The sequence below is a fragment of the Siniperca chuatsi genome, linkage group LG23, assembly GCF_020085105.1.
Source record: "Siniperca chuatsi isolate FFG_IHB_CAS linkage group LG23, ASM2008510v1, whole genome shotgun sequence".
NCBI classification, from domain to species: domain Eukaryota; kingdom Metazoa; phylum Chordata; class Actinopteri; order Centrarchiformes; family Sinipercidae; genus Siniperca; species Siniperca chuatsi.
The window spans coordinates 1,773,392-1,790,940 of NC_058064.1; the positions used below are offsets into that span (position 1 = coordinate 1,773,392).

The 17,549-nt window shown below is 40.8% G+C and overlaps 1 protein-coding gene across 3 annotated transcripts; it reads left to right on the forward strand.

The window, feature by feature from the left end:
• The first annotated feature begins 193 nt into the window (after window positions 1–193).
• Window positions 194–16,406, forward strand: LOC122870943 (CCR4-NOT transcription complex subunit 2-like). 3 transcript variants are annotated; one of them, XM_044185375.1, is made up of 16 exons: window positions 194–447; window positions 2,871–3,002; window positions 3,756–3,828; window positions 4,031–4,123; window positions 4,974–5,121; window positions 7,437–7,661; window positions 9,418–9,497; window positions 9,749–9,874; window positions 10,864–10,994; window positions 11,254–11,374; window positions 11,505–11,661; window positions 12,320–12,381; window positions 12,708–12,757; window positions 13,036–13,136; window positions 14,635–14,779; window positions 15,625–16,406. In XM_044185375.1, exons 2-16 carry the CDS (start codon window positions 2,883–2,885, stop codon window positions 15,709–15,711), a joined length of 1,719 nt encoding a protein of 572 aa, XP_044041310.1. In that variant the 5' UTR covers window positions 194–447; window positions 2,871–2,882; the 3' UTR covers window positions 15,712–16,406. The 3 variants fall into 3 exon arrangements, with proteins under 3 accessions (XP_044041310.1, XP_044041312.1, XP_044041311.1); XM_044185376.1 differs by lacking the exon at window positions 194–447 and adding an exon at window positions 503–1,196; XM_044185377.1 differs by lacking the exon at window positions 4,031–4,123 and having other exon boundaries at window positions 196–447.
• The last annotated feature ends 1,143 nt before the right edge of the window (window positions 16,407–17,549 follow it).

The following is a 17,549-nucleotide window of genomic DNA, read 5'->3' on the forward strand; positions in this document are numbered from 1 at the left end:
GAAGACGAACGAAATTTCAATTAAATTAGCTAAACAATGGGCCTCAGGGGAAGCTGCCCACTTTGCCCAGTCAGCCTTGAGTAGAGGGACTGGTGCAGAGTTGTAATTACAGCTCAGAGGTCAGAGGTCAGAGTAGAGTTATGGATGCTCGGAGTAAAGTGCAGACTGGAGGGAGGTTCAGAGGTTCAGAGTGGAGGAAAGTAGAGAGATGGAGGCCTCAGAGGTTAGAGAGTACAGTACAGAGTAGAGTGATGGACGTCCAGAGGTCAGACAGCAGAATATAGTAGATTAGAGTACAGTGCAGATTAGATTAGAGTACAGTTCAGTACAGGACAGTGGACTGATGGAGGCTCAGGGGTCAGAGGCGAAAGGCATCCCAGCATCCTCGCTGATTGGCGAAGAGATGACGGCCATCTTGGATTGTAGCGAGGAAGAAAGATTGATGCGGTAAGCTCTTTCTTTTATTCGTTTAATTTCTTTTCACAGCAGTGACTTGTCGAAACCTCGTTTAAAGAAAACGCCGCTCGCGTGGTAGTTACCACGGGATCAGGCCGTGAAGGGGAGTGGAAAATGCGCCTTTAAACCCGGCAGGCCAGTTTCGTTGCTATCTGTTGTTGTTTTGGGGAACTAACGTTAACCGACGGAGGCGCAGCAGGCCCAAACCCGAACAAAAACACTCCTGCCCCTTAATTTCCTCTCTGCCGGTGGTCTGTCTGCATAACCGCACTTAAACCGGCGTTACCGGCTTGCTAGATAGTGTTTTAACTGCTCATAACTGTCCCTGCCGTGGCGTTCTTACGTTGCTGTTAGCCGAATAGCTCGCTTGGTAGTGAGCGTTAGCTCTCCTGCTAACGCCCCCATGTATTCCAATGGAATTAGCTGTTATCTTACGTGCGCTACTCGGCTAGCAGTAGCTCCTGACACATTACAGCTAACAAAGTAACACCAGCTAATAGCTATTATTTGTATGGGGCTCACAAATAGAGCACAAAACGGGACAAGCCGGTGCATTTATGCTGTCAAGAAACCAACGGGTAGTGTTAATGGTGTAATTCACGTCAGTCAGACTGATTGTCTGAGCTAGCATTAGCTTAAATGGCTAACATTAACTAGTCTTTTGCGACACTGCTGCTCATTTAACGTAGCTTTGAAACAAGAACAGTCACGTTTACAAACCACTCGTCTGTTGTTTAAAGGTAGGTTTGGGGGGCTTTCTAACCTGAAACACTGGTTTGCAAGCAATAATACACACGTTATACAATATTACAAACGTTTAAGCGCTCAATTAGCCGTTGTTCGCTGTGCATCGCTGCTACACCGTGGGCTACTGCTAACAGGGACTGTAGATGGCTAACCTACTATAGTAAACAAAAGTATTCCTGAGAGCTAACTTTTTAAACACAGCCGTGGATCTATATGCTTACATCAACGTGTGTTCTGCAGGGATTACAGGCAAAAGTTATGCAGTCCTTTGTATTATGATATGATGTGATATTCTTGTGCAGTGGCTTTTAATGTGCAAACTGACTAGTGTTCAGTCTTTGCTCAGATACTCCATAGCAGTCATACCTGTGACTTTAGGGTTGTAGCCACCTTTTTGAAGTCACTCTTTCACACATAAGTTTGAAATGAACTAATCTCTACATAAAGATCCTTTTTATGAATATGTGCTTAAGAAAAGTCTCGGGTCGTCAGCACCAACGGCATAGTTTCTGCCGTAGGTCTGCTTTTAACGATTATTTTTATTTTTGGTTAGTCTGGAAATAACTCGTGGTTTAATTGTTTATTCTAAACACTGCAGAAAATAGTGAAAACTGTTCATCACAAGTTCCTAGAGCCCAACTTGGAAATTCACATTAGTTGTTTTGTCCAACCAACAGAACCAAAACCACCCAAAATCCTTTTATTCTCATCGAAGACTAAGAAAACCAGAAAATGTGCACAGTGACCAACTATAATCAGTTATCAAAGTAGGGGGTTAATTTCCTATCGATCGACTAAGCGATTAATCGCTTCACCTCTACTATGTTGTGGTGACGACATGATGACAGACCCTATTTAAGACGTTGTAATTGCAGTGTCTGCTTTCTTTAAGTGTTATTTCACTCCAAACATGTTGCACAGCTCATACACTATTATCTACTATATAACACCGGTAAAGCTGAAACATTTCTGTGTTGTCATGCAGGTTTGCGGTGCTACTTTCACACAAACACCATTGTTTAAACACGGTGATGAACCCATGTTCTTGCTGCATTTGTCACTTTGTTTATTTGCTCATACGGGTCTGATGTTGCAGGTTAATCTGTCGTCAGTGCTGTTCAGATAAGAGTCTGTAGCTCTAGCTCCACTTACAATTTAAAATTATTCCAAACCTATTCTAAATATATTTGCATAATTGTGAAGCTTTAGTTTGTGCGTCAAAGTAAGGTAGGAAAGGATATCCAGCAGTATTTGGGATGGGCCAACACACAACATGAAACTAAAACAAAAAGAACAAATCTGTTAAAATTCACAGATATGTGTATAATTGTTTTTTTTCTGTATTATTTAATCTAACTTCTTTTCTGTGTTTTCTGAGCATAATGCCTGCTTGTGTTTGCAGACTCAGAGATGCAGAGGCATGTTTAGGGTTTACAAAATAGGTACAGCATTTGAGTTGTTAAAAAGGCTTATGTTACACGTATGCAGAGTTTAGCAGTTGCTGCTGATAGAAGTTTTATTCACAGCGTCTTTAAATGGATTTCAAGACAGTTTCATGATTCGCGTTTTTAGCAAAATGCTGCAGGTGTGACAGGAAGTAGCTGGTTCACCTCGCTGCAGTGTTATCTGTTAGTCAATCTGACCATTTCCTGTGTCTGGTTTCTCAGGTGACACGCGGCATGTTTGGTGCTAACCGGAAGAAGTTTATGGAGGGAGGGGTAGAGAGCGACTACACGGACGACTCCAGCCTCTACTACACCCAACAGTCCATGTTCCCCCCACACCGCGCTGACAAAGACGTAAGTTGTCTATTAAACTCTTCAGGGCTTTACAGTGTAGAGAAAAGTCATGATTTAAGGTCATGGTAATACTTTTCTTATAAGTTGTTCAGGACTGTAACTATTTCATATTTTAATTTTAGTTTCACACTATAACTGCTGGGATTTTATAAACCGGAAAAGTACCAACGTAATTGTTTTTCCTGCGGGAGAAAGGTGTTGCAAAGCGAGACTGCAGACTGTACTCTGTCATCTGTCAATTTTAGTTTTAACATTAGAAGTTTCTCTCATGTCTCGTCATTTTTTCCCCTTATTCTTCCAATTCTTGTCACTTTTAACTCCACTGTCATCACGGGAAGGGTGTGGACTAGGGCTGGATATCAAACCTCAAAACCTTTTTGGTACAAACCAAAATGTGTCCTGATATGAATAAAAGTTTTGGCAAAATTTTAGACTGTATTTTATTTTAGCAAAGTTTTGTAGGTAAACATGTTTATATTTGTCAAAGTAAAGAATAGAAAAAAGGTTTTGGCGTTTGTACTGAAACTCTGGTATTGTACCGACACTAGTATTGTAAATTTAGAAATGATACCCACCGCTCTGCAGACAGACATGTATTACCTCCGTGACACAGTGTGAAGCCAGCCACCTCTTTTCATCTGCCAGCAAGGAGCTTCTCCCACTGGAGAGTCATACTTTAAGCACCTATTTATTTTTAGCAAAAGATGTTGTCAGGAAAATTAAAGGATGTGTTTGTGTTTCTTGTGTCTTCAGATGTTGGCGTCTTCCTCTGCTTCCTCAACGGGTCAACTGTCACAGCTAGGAGCCAGCTTATATGGCCCGCAGAGTAAGATGAACCCACACACACACACTCACCTGTTTCTACTTTTAAGTTTCAGGAGCTAGTTTTGGGGAATAATGTGTACATGTGTTACAGTCATGTTATTACTTTTCCCATTGATAAGAATTCTAAAGCTCAATTTATGGTCGATGTGAGGGCTTAAATGGAGTCTCGCTGCAGATGCTTACATGTAGGTTTTGATTTATAGTTCGGATTTCTCCAGTTGATATCACCACCGGAACACTAGACGGATGTATCATACATGATCAGGCTGTACCGTGTTTTAATTATATTCCCCACAGTAAGTATGTTTATATTCTTTTATTTACTTTGTGATGCAGAGCGATGGTGGAAAGGTTTTGCCTTGTTTCATTACTGAATGTGCAGTCGTTGTGTTTTCGTTAATTCATTCGCTGTGATAGATTCACGGTGACCACATTGAGCAGAAGGTCTGCAGTGGAGATGTCTTTTGATAGATGTTCGTTAATGAAGAGCAGAAGAAGTCTTTTTTTCAGCTTGTTGTCTTCGCTCTCAACAATCTAAACTTGTAGGCGAAAACACAGGCATCCCAAGCTGACCAATCACAGTTCTTGTTGTCTCCATGTGGTATCTCTGTAGCCGCTTTAGCCCCGATGTGGAGTCAGATTTTTGAGTAGGCAAATGTCAGCTACAGCCTACAGCTCTCAGGAGCCTACGCATGATAGATACAGTGTAATCCCTTAACGCGGAAGTATAAATAAAGCTTAGGAATAAGTGTGGTCAATTTCAACAATATTAGTTACAATTTAAAGATATGATGTTAATATTCCCAGTAATTATTTTATTTGAATTGCACAACAATAATCCTACCACCATCCCCCTTACAGGGTTCAGTATTGTTTGAAATGTTTGGATACTGGTGCCAGTTCGATACCTGAGTTTCAGTAGCTCTCCAAGTGTGTGCGCACTGGATCTCCAGTGTAATCTGAACCATTAGACAGAGCTCACATCCCAATACCTATCCATGCTGTTATGCACATATGGAATAGATACAAGCCATTACATTTCTGCTGTAGAGAGCTTCATTGGTTGAAAACAGACTGATAGAAATGTTGCTGAAATATGCGTCTTGAGAATAAACATGTTTTCACTCCCTCTCTCTCTTGGTGTAGGTGCATTGGGGTTTCCCATGCGTGGTTTGAACAGCAGCGCGGCACCTCAGTTAAGTCGAAGTGGGTTGAACCAATCTGGCAGCCAGCTCCCCAGTCATGCCAGTACACCCAACACTGGCACAATGCACACGCCTCCCTCACCGAGCAGGTACAACACACACACATAAGATACGATTAACTTTATTGATCCCACACCGGGAAATTCGCTTGTTACAGCAGCTCAAGAGTCAAAAGTAGAGGAAAATAGTGATTTGAGTGCAAAATAAAAATATACATATACACAGTATACACATGAATAATGCGTATAATATGATATTATGTATAAGTAATATAATAATATGTATAAATATGAAAAAATAGTGATAAATGGTGCAAAGTAGCTGTGATGTTGTAAGTGGTGGGTGATAGTGACAGAGACAACAACAGTGTTACGTTATCTTATGTTAGTGTTAAAAAGTCTGACTGCCGTCAGAGTGAAGGACCTGCGGTAGCGCTCCTTCTTACACTGTGGGTGTAGCAGTCTGTTGCTGAAGGAGCTGCTTAAGGCCCTCACAGTCTCACGCAGGGGGGTGGCTGACATCCGTCTCTCACCCACCTCCTCTATGGAGTCCAGAGGGCAGTCCAAGACAGAGCTAGCCCTCTTAACTTGTTTATTGAGTCTTTTTCTGTCCCTCTCCGTACGCCCACCTCCCCAGCAGACCTGCGTAGAAGATGGCAGATGCCTCCACAGTGTCATAAAATGTTCTTAACAGTGTCCTGCACACCCCAAAGGACCTCAGTCTCCTCAGCAAATGAAGACAACTTTGGCCCCTCCGTGTTGTCCGACCAGTCCAGTTTGTTGCTGAGGTGAACACCCAGGTGTTTGTACGCTCCCGCCATCTCAGTATCCAATCCCTGGATGTTCACCGGTGTAGTCTGGGGCATCTTCCTGCGGAAGTCTGTCACCATCTCTTTTGTCTTGCTGGCGTTTATGTGAAGGTGGTTGAGCTCACACCATTCGACAAAGTCCTTGATGACTTCCCGGTATTCCTGTTCATTCCCTTCTGATACACGTCCAACGATGGCTGTATCATCAGAGACCTTCTGGAGGTGACAGTTGCCCGAGTTATATCTGAAGTCCGATGTGTACGGGGTGAACAGAACAGGACAGAGCACCGTACCCTGTGGGGCCCCCGTGCTGCAAACCACCACATCAGACACAGTCATGAAGCCTCACATGCTGTGGTCTGTTGGTGAGGTATTCGATGGTCCACGCAGCCAGGTGGCGGTCTACTCCCACTCCTTCTGGCTTCCCCCTGAGCAGTGATGTCTGTATTTTATCGAAGGCACCAGAGAAGTCAAAAAACATGACCCTCACAGTGGTCCCAGTGTTCTCGGGTGCGAGAGGGCAAAAGCGGAGTCTTTTAGAAACGATAACACAGACACCCACGTTCGCTTCTTGATTGGGTCTTGTCAGTCACTACGTGTCCTACGCTGATTCGTCACGCCCCTATCACGTGGGAAGAAAAACAAAGACATCAGCCTCGACCACTAGGTCAACATGGGAAACGAATTAGTCGTTGCGGACCTTGTTGTCTGTGCCTCGTCGTCGGTACAAGCAAAAAAACGCTCTTTTAAAATGAAAACGTAGTAGTGTGGGTGTAGCCTGAGGGGGGGTACACTTAATGGCTGAGGATGAATCCTGGGATGTAACTGTGGGCGCTTAAAACATCGTGATTTATTTATTTAAGAATTCTGAATTGATTTAATCTAAATGCTTTAAAATTTACTGACATTTTCGAGACGAAGACGGCTTCACTTTTAGATCGTGTACGAGTTCACTTGCCAAAAGATTTCATAAAGTGTGAATGAGAGGTGTTACATAAATACGGTTTATTATAATTATTAGTATTATTCAAACTTCATGAAAGTATTTGACACCATTTGTGTCCACCATAATCTAAATTTTAAATTTTGATGAATGTTGTAGCTTTTCACTGTTAATTCTCAGAGACTTTCATTAGATTTCCAATAGAAACCCATTTCATCTTTTTCCATAATCACTGTGATACAGGTGAATTACTTTGCAAGGAGAGCAGCGTATTTTTATTGTTGATATGATGATCGTCAGGACAGCGGCTAACTGTCTGAAAACTTGCCAGAGTTGTAAACTTGTATCTTAGCAATATAACCGTCTGTGTAGTGTTTTGCCGTCTGATAAGTCTTGAAACTCATGGATATATTACTCAAACTGAACTTCCTGGATCATATTTCATTGTCTCGCCACTATTCAGTAAACACCCCTCAGTTTTCTTCTGAACGCTCAGTCAGACACGGTCCACATGCCCTCAATGTTCCTGTTTCAAATTGAGCTGCTCATGTTCCTCTTTCTCTCTACAAACTCCAGATTGTGCTTGGAGCAACAAAACCACCTCCTCCGGCTTTAATCTCTCTCTCCGTTCTTGTCTCTCCTTCTCTCTGCAGGGGTATTTTGCCAATGAGCAGCCGGAGCGTGATGAACCACAGCCAGCAGGTGGGGGGTCCGACGGGGCAGTCGGGTGGGATGGTAGGGGTAGGAGGAGAGAGGGTAGGTGGCGGCGGCGTAGGAGCAGGGAGGAGCAGCAGCATGGGGAGTCCCAGCCGATCGTCACCCAGCATCATCGGCATGCCCAAACAGCAGCAAGCACGGCAGCCTTTCACTATTAACAGGTAACACTATTTTGTGGTCCACATTTGACCTTTTTTTTCTGACCTTTGGTTACTTTGGATATTTAGTTATTTGGGAGTAAAAGCTTGTTCTGCTCTTTAATACTCGCTGTACGGCTGCAACTAACAGTTATTTAAATTACAGATTAATCTGCAGATTATTTTCTTGGTCTATAAAATGTCAGAAAATAGTGAAAGATGTCCATCATATTTATCCTCAGTCAGTCTTCAAATTGCCTGTTTTGTCCGACCAACAGTCCCAAACCCAAAGATATCCCGTTTACTGTCATAGAAGAGAAAAGAAGCCAACAAGTATTCACATTTGAGAAGCTGATAACACAGAATTTATGGCACTTTTGCTTAAAAACAGCGTAACTCAGGGTCTTGAAAAGTCTTAAGGACAGGCAGAAGGTATTAAAAAGGGTTTGGGTTAAATTTCACATATCTTAAATATTTTAACCATATTGCGGAATGTCAGGAGACATTATAATCTATAAACTTCAAGTGAGACAGGAGCGACAGTGGAGTTATAATCTATTATTATTATTTGTTGTTATTGTTATTATTGCTAGCCACAGTAGCTAAGAAGCTTATCGACTCATAATGTGTCAATTTTAGCAAAAATGTTTCACTTGGTTAATCCATCCATCAGTTTTCTGCCACTTTTCTTGGTGCAGGACATGTTAATTGATTAATTATATTACTAAGAATTATTGTTACATACAGCTGGGAAGTACAGACAGAAATGTGATAGAAATGTGTGTACTTAATAAATAATTGTAGGCCTACTGGTTTTCCATCATTCTTTGACCTACGTGAAAAAAGTATTAAATTGCATTCCATGTGGTATTAAAAAAGTCTTAAATGTAATTTGGTGAACACTACAGAAACCCTGAAAAAATACTTAAATAGTTAATTGATTGTCAAAATTGTTGCAGATTTATGTTCTGTCGATCGGCTAAACAATTAATGGACTAATCGTTTCAGCTCTCTGTAACATTATGTCTGCATGATGCCTAATAAACCTGATCAATATCTACATTTTCACTGCTTGCAATGCCATCGCATCACTATTAAATCACTCCCTGTCCCTCTTTTACTTTCACGTAAGCTCACTAAAAACGAAATATTACATCGGTGCGACCGCGTGAGTGTGGTTAGATCGATACAAGAAGTTTGACAAACTTGGCCGGTTCCTCCTCTTGGTTTCATTTGGTTAAATTTGTGATTTCCATTTTAGCGTTTCACACAGTTCAGGTGTTTGTATGTCACTGAATCATCTTTGTGTTTCTGGTTGTACAATTATAAAATACCGATTTGATCGCTACTCATAAATGCTTCCTACCAGCCGAGGCAGCAATATAAAGTAAAATATATGAAGTCTGAGTGTTACAGTGGTCACAGAAATGTGTCGTGAGACTAATATTCAATAACAACATCTCATCTCATCTAAAAAACATCTGACTTCATGTAAATTTAATGTACAAAATGTGTTTTGCTCTCAAGTCAGGCACTCCTATTTAAAAACGGTTCAATATAAATATTGATTATTAGCTATAAACAGCTCATCTCCCTGCCCAAAAAATCCTATATCAGTCTCAAAGCAATAAACAGGTAAAACACCTGTTATTTGTAGCATCACTCTGCAGCCGTCTGTTCAGCATCCCTGTCTGTTTTCATTCCAGTTGTGGTTTTTAGGGTCACAACACATTTTTTTAAAACACAGTTCTGAGAATAATCCAGTCTGTTTGTGTGTCAGTATGTCAGGGTTTGGGGTGAACAGGAATCCAGGCTTCAACATGAACAACTCCCTATCCAACAACATCTTCAACGGCACAGGTACAACAAAACAAAACAAAAAACACACATTTTGTCATTATTATTAAAAAAAAATCGCTCAAACGTGATGTTGTCTTCAATTTGTTAGTTGCTGATGTTTCAGTTCAGAGATTTCAACTTCAGTAACTTTTCAGAGGTTTAAAGCTTTTGTAGTTGCAGTAATTGATGTTTTATTTATTCTTTTAAACATTGCTAGAAGCCCAAATAGGTTGTCATTTTAGTTTTATTAATTTTTCTGTGTTTTCGTGCAGATGGCAGTGAGAATGTGACGGGGTTGGACCTCTCAGATTTCCCAGCGTTAGCAGACAGGAGTCGGAGGGATGGAGGCTCAAATCCCACCCCACTGCTCAACCCGCTGGCCGGTCGGGCTCCGTACGGTAAGAGAAACTGTGTGTGTGTGTGTGTGTGTGTGTGTGTGTGTGTGTGTGTGTGTGTGTGTGTGTGTGTGTGTGTGTGTGTTAAACTACCATAAATGACATAAACGTTCTTTAGTTTCATTACATACAGCAGTTTAGGTCAGATATTGAAAACAGATTAAAACATTTTTTATTTCTGTCCAAACTAAGCCAGAACCACTTTTTTTTTTTTTTATAAACAAGAACAATCTCGCCTCAAAGCCCACTCAGTAGTTGTTCTGGAGCTTTCAGTCAAATGATGTGATCCTCCTCAGCAGATGGAGTTTTCCCAGTTCGCAGGTAAATGTAGATGTTAAAATGACCATTTCTTCTGAGCACTTTCAGGGTGTAAAGAGAAAAGCAGGCATCAGTTTTTGAAATTAGTTTTGTGCCTCTGCAGTTAATGTGGCAGATGGATTTCAGAGATACAAGCCACAATATTTATTTATTTTCTCATGACAGTAAATAAGCAGAGTACTTGACTAGAGCTGAAACAGTTAGTCAGTTAATCCATTAGTCGATCAACAGAAAATTAGTCAGCAACAATTTTGATAACTGATTAATCGTTTGAGTCATTTTCAAGCAAAAATGCCAAATATTTTCTTGTTCCAGCTTCTCATTTGTGAGGATTTCCAGCTTTTATTTGTCTTATGTGATAGGGTTTTGGACTGTTGGTCTAACAAAACGAGCATTTTGAAGACGTCAAATTTGGCTTCAGGAAACTGTGACTGGAAATTTTCACTATTTTCTGACATTTTATTAATGAAATGATTAATTAGCTAATACAGAAAATAACTGGCAGATCAGTCGATAATGAAACTAATAGTTAGTTGCAGCCCTTAAGGTGTTAAATTTATCCCAATGAATTCTGCTATTTATTTCTTTTGTTGTTTAGCTGTTGATTTATTTTGTATTGCATTATTACGCTTTAATCAGTGCATTGCTAACTACTCTCCCCTTCATTTTTCCAGTTGGCATGGTAACCAAGCCGTCCAGTGAACAGTCGCAGGACTTCTCCATCCATAACGAAGATTTCCCAGCTCTCCCTGGGCCAAACTACCAAACAAAAGACCCCACCAGCACCAACGAAGACAGCAAAACGGTTAGATCCCCTCTTTTTTTAATCTTCTTCCTTTTCTTGTCCTCTTCTTTCCTTTCTCATTCTGTCCATTTCCTTTTACTTTTCTCTCACCTGCTCTCCCGTCTTTCTTCTGTCTTTGACTTGTTTTTGCCGTTCTCTCCTGTCCAATTTTCCTGTCCGTTATATACTTGTTTACTTTTGTCCTTTCCTTGCTTATGCAGTGCTTTCATGTCCTGCATCGTCTTAGGACTGTTTTTTCCCTCCATTTTTGTCCAATCAGAATCTGAACTCATCAGGAAAGCCCACCTCTAACTCAGATGGTCCAAAGTTCCCCGGTGATAAGAGCTCTGCACCTAGCAACAACAACCAGCAGAAGAAAGGGATTCAGGTGCTTCCTGACGGTGAGACACACACACACATTCATTCACACTCCAGGGTTTTGTCTGTAGATCATGATGCATCCACATAGAAATTATAATAAAACTGGGGAATAAGCGAGGACAGATTTCACGTGTTGTCTCTGTTTCCCAGGGCGTGTGACCAACATCCCGATCGGCATGGTAACGGACCAGTTCGGGATGATCGGCTTGTTGACGTTCATCCGGGCAGCAGAGACGGACCCCGGCATGGTCCACCTGGCGCTGGGCTCTGACCTCACCACGCTAGGCCTCAACCTCAACTCACCTGAGTACGACAAACACACACTCAGTTTAGACTCATGTGGAGATAACAGAGCCAGCACGTACCTAGGATCAGCAGACCATCAGCATCTTTGAAGTTTGGGACAGAGTCATGCACAGGTCCAGTTTGATAAACCCGTACCCGCCCGCTTCCTGCAACTGTCACTGAATTGAATCTGGACCTGAGCCCACCTGTTAATGTTGGACCCAAGTGAAACTCAAAGCTGCCTGGAATAAAAACTGATGATGCGCTTTGAATAATTCTCAGGAGGCACATGCATACAGTCTTGCAGGTTCTGGGTAACAATAAGCTGCACTAACAAACCTATATATGCTGTCTTGTTCCCAGTTCTTCTTTAATTCTGCGTGGACCTGACAACGTTTCGACCACAAGTGGCCTTCATCAGGCCTGAGGAACTGGCGTTGTCAAGTCCATGCAATATTAAAGAAGAACTGGGAAGAAGATAGCAGTGTGCGGGTACTTTTTTCGTTTTACTTACTTACTTTAAGTAGACTAAACATTCAGAAACACCAGACTATGGCGTTTGGTGCAGCATAACTCAGTTTGACCAATTGTCTCCTCATATAATCACATCATGACACATTTCTCATATCTGTTTTAAACTTTGTGTGAATCTCATTGTCTCTCTCTCTTCTCTCTATCAGGAATCTGTATCCGAAGTTTGCGTCTCCCTGGGCATCGGCTCCGTGTCGACCGCAGGACATAGGTGAGTTTAGACTCTTGACACCAAATGTGTGATTATTTCAGGTTTATTCTGGATATTTATGGAGGGAACATCGGACTTACTTTCACCTGGTGGACACAAACACAACTCAGTGGGACGATCATGTTGTCTGCTGGATGTGTAACTTGGCAACTGTTTGCTAATAGTTAGCAACTAAGAGGCATAACAAACACAAAAAAGGCTCAAATTGACAGCTAATCTTTATCAGTTTTCCTCTACCAGTCCCTCCTTGATAAATTGTTGGGTGGAAGAAGAGTATGCGCAGGTTTTACAGTGTTTTCAGCTCTCTCTGCCTCCTCTTCCTACAGACTTCCACGTCCCCTCAGAGTATTTAACCAACATCCACATAAGGGACAAGGTATGTACTTCAAAAACACCAGAAGGATCCTTTTTTTTCTTGGTAAAGATTGGGGGGGGAAATCATGAAAGCATAAAATCACTTACACACATAACTGATTTTATGCTTTCATGTCTGGGCGTTTTAGTTAATTAAACACACATTCGGCTGTAACATTTTTTTATTTCTCCCATCAGTGATTTGGCTCAGGAAAAATAATGTTTTAATGAAGTGGTAGATGTCTTAAATTATATAAATCTTTAACTGATCTGTTCCCCTCCACCCTTTCATGTCTCCAGTTAGCAGCTATCAAGTTGTCTCGGTATGGTGAAGATCTGCTGTTTTATCTCTACTATATGAACGGAGGAGACCTACTACAGCTTCTGGCTGCAGTAGAACTGTAAGAACAACACACACACAACTCATACATGTAAACTCAAACTGCACAACAAATTGGCTTAAAATGGGGGAAAAAGACGATTTCTGTATCGATTTATTTGATCTGACATCACTTTATTCTTCTCATCTTAATTAAAGGAAGGTATTTAAAGAGGAACTACACACTAAATTAGTTTTATGCGCTGTACACATAATCTCATAGATTCTTGTTGGCATATGATGATAATACAGGTGATTTTTTTCCAGTAAAACACACTGCTTTTTCTGCTTGAAATTAGCTTGTATGTGTCTACGAGGATTTTAAAGTCGAAGTCTGAGGTCTATAACGTATGTTGACCGTCTGACTGTGGTAGCAGCTACTGCTGCGGTGTAAAAAGCAGAACACTGGCTAACTGTGGCCACTGTTGGAGCCTCTCGTACAGAGCTGCTTGTAACGTTAGCATTAGCAAGCCTGATAAGCGCTGACGGAAACACGACATCGCACATGAACGAGATTTATTCCTCTGCAGTGTCAGTAAACACATGAGCCCGCTGTTAACTGTGCTGTATTCGGAGCTTAACAAGATATTTAGGGCTGACGAACAGTAGAGCTGCAACGATTTATCGATTACTTGTCAACTATTAAATTAATCGCCAACTATTTGGATAATCGATTTATCGTTTCGAGTCATTTTTTAAAGAAATAATGATCGATAATGAAAATAATCGTTAGTTGCAGCCCTAACAAACAGTAACGGCTATAAACAGCAGGGCTACGGCTATGTACTGACACTTCCCCACAGACTCACACCGGAGAGCCTCTCGTAGTAGCGCCACTAGCTCAGCTACAACACAGGTGCCCACACAGTGACTCTCAAAGGGACATAAATGTGCTTCTAGCGACGGTCAAAGCTCCAGCAGACGTCCTGCTCATGGCAGGTTAGCTCCGACTACCAGCTCTACGTTTCGGTCCACGCTGCACTGAGCGCTGGGCAGTCAGTCTCCCCCTCCATAGCACATACTGCATAGCCACGAGGCTTCCTACAGTCGCTGCTACCTCACTCCTCATTTGTAAAATATGCCGGGAGGGAGGGCATGGCTGACTGACCTCTAAGTCTGATGATGTAGCTCTTGGTTGCGTTTCTCATTTTCATCTCATGACGCGTTTTCCCATTTTAAGATGTGTGTCTTTCCCAAAAGCTTGTCAAATTTAAAATGGCACCAGAAGGTCGGATGAAACCTGTGCAGGTGTTTTCTATAAATCAATAAAAAAAATAATTAAATGTGTTGTTTTTCACCTTGTTTCACCCACTTTAAATAAAGCAAAAAACCAGCAGACGTTTTGACTTGTTATAGTAGGAAAAGCACAGTTGCTGCTAATAACATTAACGACGTCTCTGTTCTATTCAAGTGTCCCAGTAAGCGATTTACAACAGTCCTCCCTCCGTGACTTTTAATTAGTAACAACATTAGAGTAGTCAGAAGTAAGAGTGAACTGTTGTGTGTGTGTGTGCGTCCAGGTTTAACAGGGACTGGAGGTACCATAAAGAGGAGCGGGTTTGGATCACCCGGGCCCCAGGTATGGAGCCCACGCTGAAGACCAACGCCTACGAGAGAGGGACCTACTACTTCTTCGACTGCCTCAACTGGAGGAAGGTGGCAAAGGTAAACACACACACACACATTTTATACCTGTTTTATACCCGTTCATACGGCTTTGTTAACATAAGATGATGTCAAAACTCCTCTGTATGTAAGTGGGGCTGCAACTGATAATTATTTTCATAATTGATTCATCTGCAGGTTATTTTCTCGATTAATAATGCCTGTCACAATTTCCTAAAGCCCAAGGAGACGTCTTCAAATGTCTTTTTGTCCGACCAACAGTCCAAAACCCAAAGATATTCAGTTTATCATCATATCGAGACAAGAAAAAGCAGCAAATTCTCACAATTTGAGCGGCTGGAACCATCAAATGATTCGCTTGATTATTTAGGAACTCTGTTTATCAAATGAAGAGTTGATGTGGAGGATTTTGTTATTCCTTTCTTAATTTTGTCCAGGCACTAACTAGATATTAACTATAAATATATTAAATATTAAATTGTATTCATTAACTTTTCATGTAAGAGTGTTTAATCTTTTTCATTCAAAGCAGTTCCGGCCAATAAAAACATAAATCATTTAAGATTATTATGAGTCAGATTGCAGTTGCACATTTTGGCATTTTTGCAATAAAAATTACTTAAACAATTAATCATTTATCAAAATAGTTGCTCATTAAATTTCTTTCAATCGACTAATTGGCACCACACAACTTAACGGCAAACACAGCTTCAGTTTTATTAGTGTTTTTTTTTTTTTTTTTATCGGTAAACAGTTATTAGAACTATAAATAAACTATAAACAGTTAAAGCTATATTTTGAACACAGAACATGATGAGCCCGTTGTTAAAGTTATAACGTACTCACACACAAGTAAATCTGACTTCCTGTCTCTTTGTTTTCAGGAGTTTCATCTGGAGTATGACAAACTAGAAGAGCGACCTCACGTTCCCTCCACATTCAACTACAATCCTGCCCAGCAGGCCTTCTGATTGGCTCTACCTCCTCCTGCCTGCCTGCCTGCCATTGGCCCTCCTGGCTCATCAGTCATCACCCCTCTAGGTTTTTCCACCTCCACACACTCAAAGTGAATCTGGCCAATAAGGACTCAGGACGGGGAGAGGACGTCCTGGTTCCTGCTCTCCCAAACACTTTTCTGAACAGACTTTTTGGTTTTAACTTTTCTGATATTTTGTACCTCATTTTCTTTCTTTCTTTTTTTTTTTTTTTTAAATTTTATTTCCCACCCCTCCTCCATGAGTTTGGTTTGGTTGGTCTGTTATGTGGAGCACAGACTTAATGTCAACAGACAGCACAGTACAACACACACACTGACACAAGCACTGTAAATAACTGTCCATCTGATCGAGTGATTCATGTTTCTATTCAGTCTTAAGAATTGACTATTTTTGTCTAGAGAAGCTTTTAAGAAGAACCAGATTTTAACACAGAATTAAATCACCTGTCAGGATGGATAATTATTTCAAACACTGTGTCGCACCTCTCTGACCTTTGGCAGGAACTGAAAGTATTTATCATTTCTCTTTGTTTTTACCAGGTTTTTCCAGCATTAAATCAGAACACACATACAATCGCACACACACACACACATCGGCAGCGGAGAGTCAGGAGAGGAAATGCAATGTACATTGTAGCACTATTTCATAATAAAAGAAAAAGAAAAATATCTTTTTTTGGTTTGTTGATGTTATGTGGCGATACCCGAAGCAGCAAAGAGACGTAAGCGGCTTTAATTTTAAGGCTCCTTCTTTTTCTGTTTTTAACTTAATGAGGTGAAGTTTAGCAGCCAGATACACCAACTTGTTGAACAGACAGATAATAACCCAGAAAGGTCACGCGTGTAAGAGCGTGTTTGTCATTTTGAATCGCTTGTTACTGTTTTTCCACCAAGCAGTTTCTCTCAGTGATTCACCTCTTAAAGGAAACGTTTCTTGTAGTCAACAAATCCCATGTGCAGACCTCTCAGTACTTTCAGTCATTTCCTAAAACAGCTGCTCGCTGTAGTTTTTAATCAGACAAACAGGAGGAAATAGTGCATTTGTCGGGGACTATTTTCAGCGGCGGATTAATCCACATTTGGTGCTCTAGTGAGTGTTTCCCAACCTTTTTGTCTTATGACCCCTTAAATTGAAGCGATGCCCACATGCGACCCCTCCTCAGTGTGGACACGAGCTGTGAGCAGTTTTCCTTCTCAGATTTATCCATTTGAAGGATTTTTAGAGGCTCGAAGAGGTGAAAGTATCCAAGAAAAAAGTCAGGAAAAAAATCAACATAATCTTGTGTTTTTCTTTCGTATCCCTTTTGATCATCACAGTCAAAAATCTCCATCTTAACAAGTCATTTCATTCTATAATCAAATCTTATAGGGCTGCACCAAATTATTTTCATTATTGATAAATCTTATTTCTCAATTAATTAATTAATTGGTCTAAGAAATTAATTTAAAATGCCGTTACAATTTCCTAAAACCCAAGTTGACGACATCAAATGTCCAGTTTTGTTCGGCCAACAGCAGCAGATATTTAATTTACTGTGATATAAAGCATGAACAAACTCAAAAATCCTACAAACCTTGTTTTCTTAAAACAAGTTTTAAGTTTCAATCTGGTTCCAATAGAAATCTCGACATAGTTTAAGGAATTTTCTAGTAATTTGTGACAAAATTAGTTTCAAAACGAGAAAGAAAACAGCTGGTTGCTGCTCTAGAGTTAATGAAACTACAGTGTGTGTGTTCATGGTGATGAAGGAACATGTCGCCCAGTGCAACAGAGCGGCTCACTGATGAGTTTTAATAGTTTCGATGGAGTAA

Coding starts and splice junctions, on each gene's coding strand:
- LOC122870943 (XM_044185375.1), top strand. CDS start 2,883: ATGTTTGGTGCTAACCGGAAGAAGTTTATGGAGGGAGGGGTAGAGAGC. Junction 3,829..4,030: donor CAGCTTATATGGCCCGCAGA/GTAAGATGAACC, acceptor TTTGATTTATAG/TTCGGATTTCTCCAGTTGAT. Junction 5,122..7,436: donor ACGCCTCCCTCACCGAGCAG/GTACAACACACA, acceptor TTCTCTCTGCAG/GGGTATTTTGCCAATGAGCA.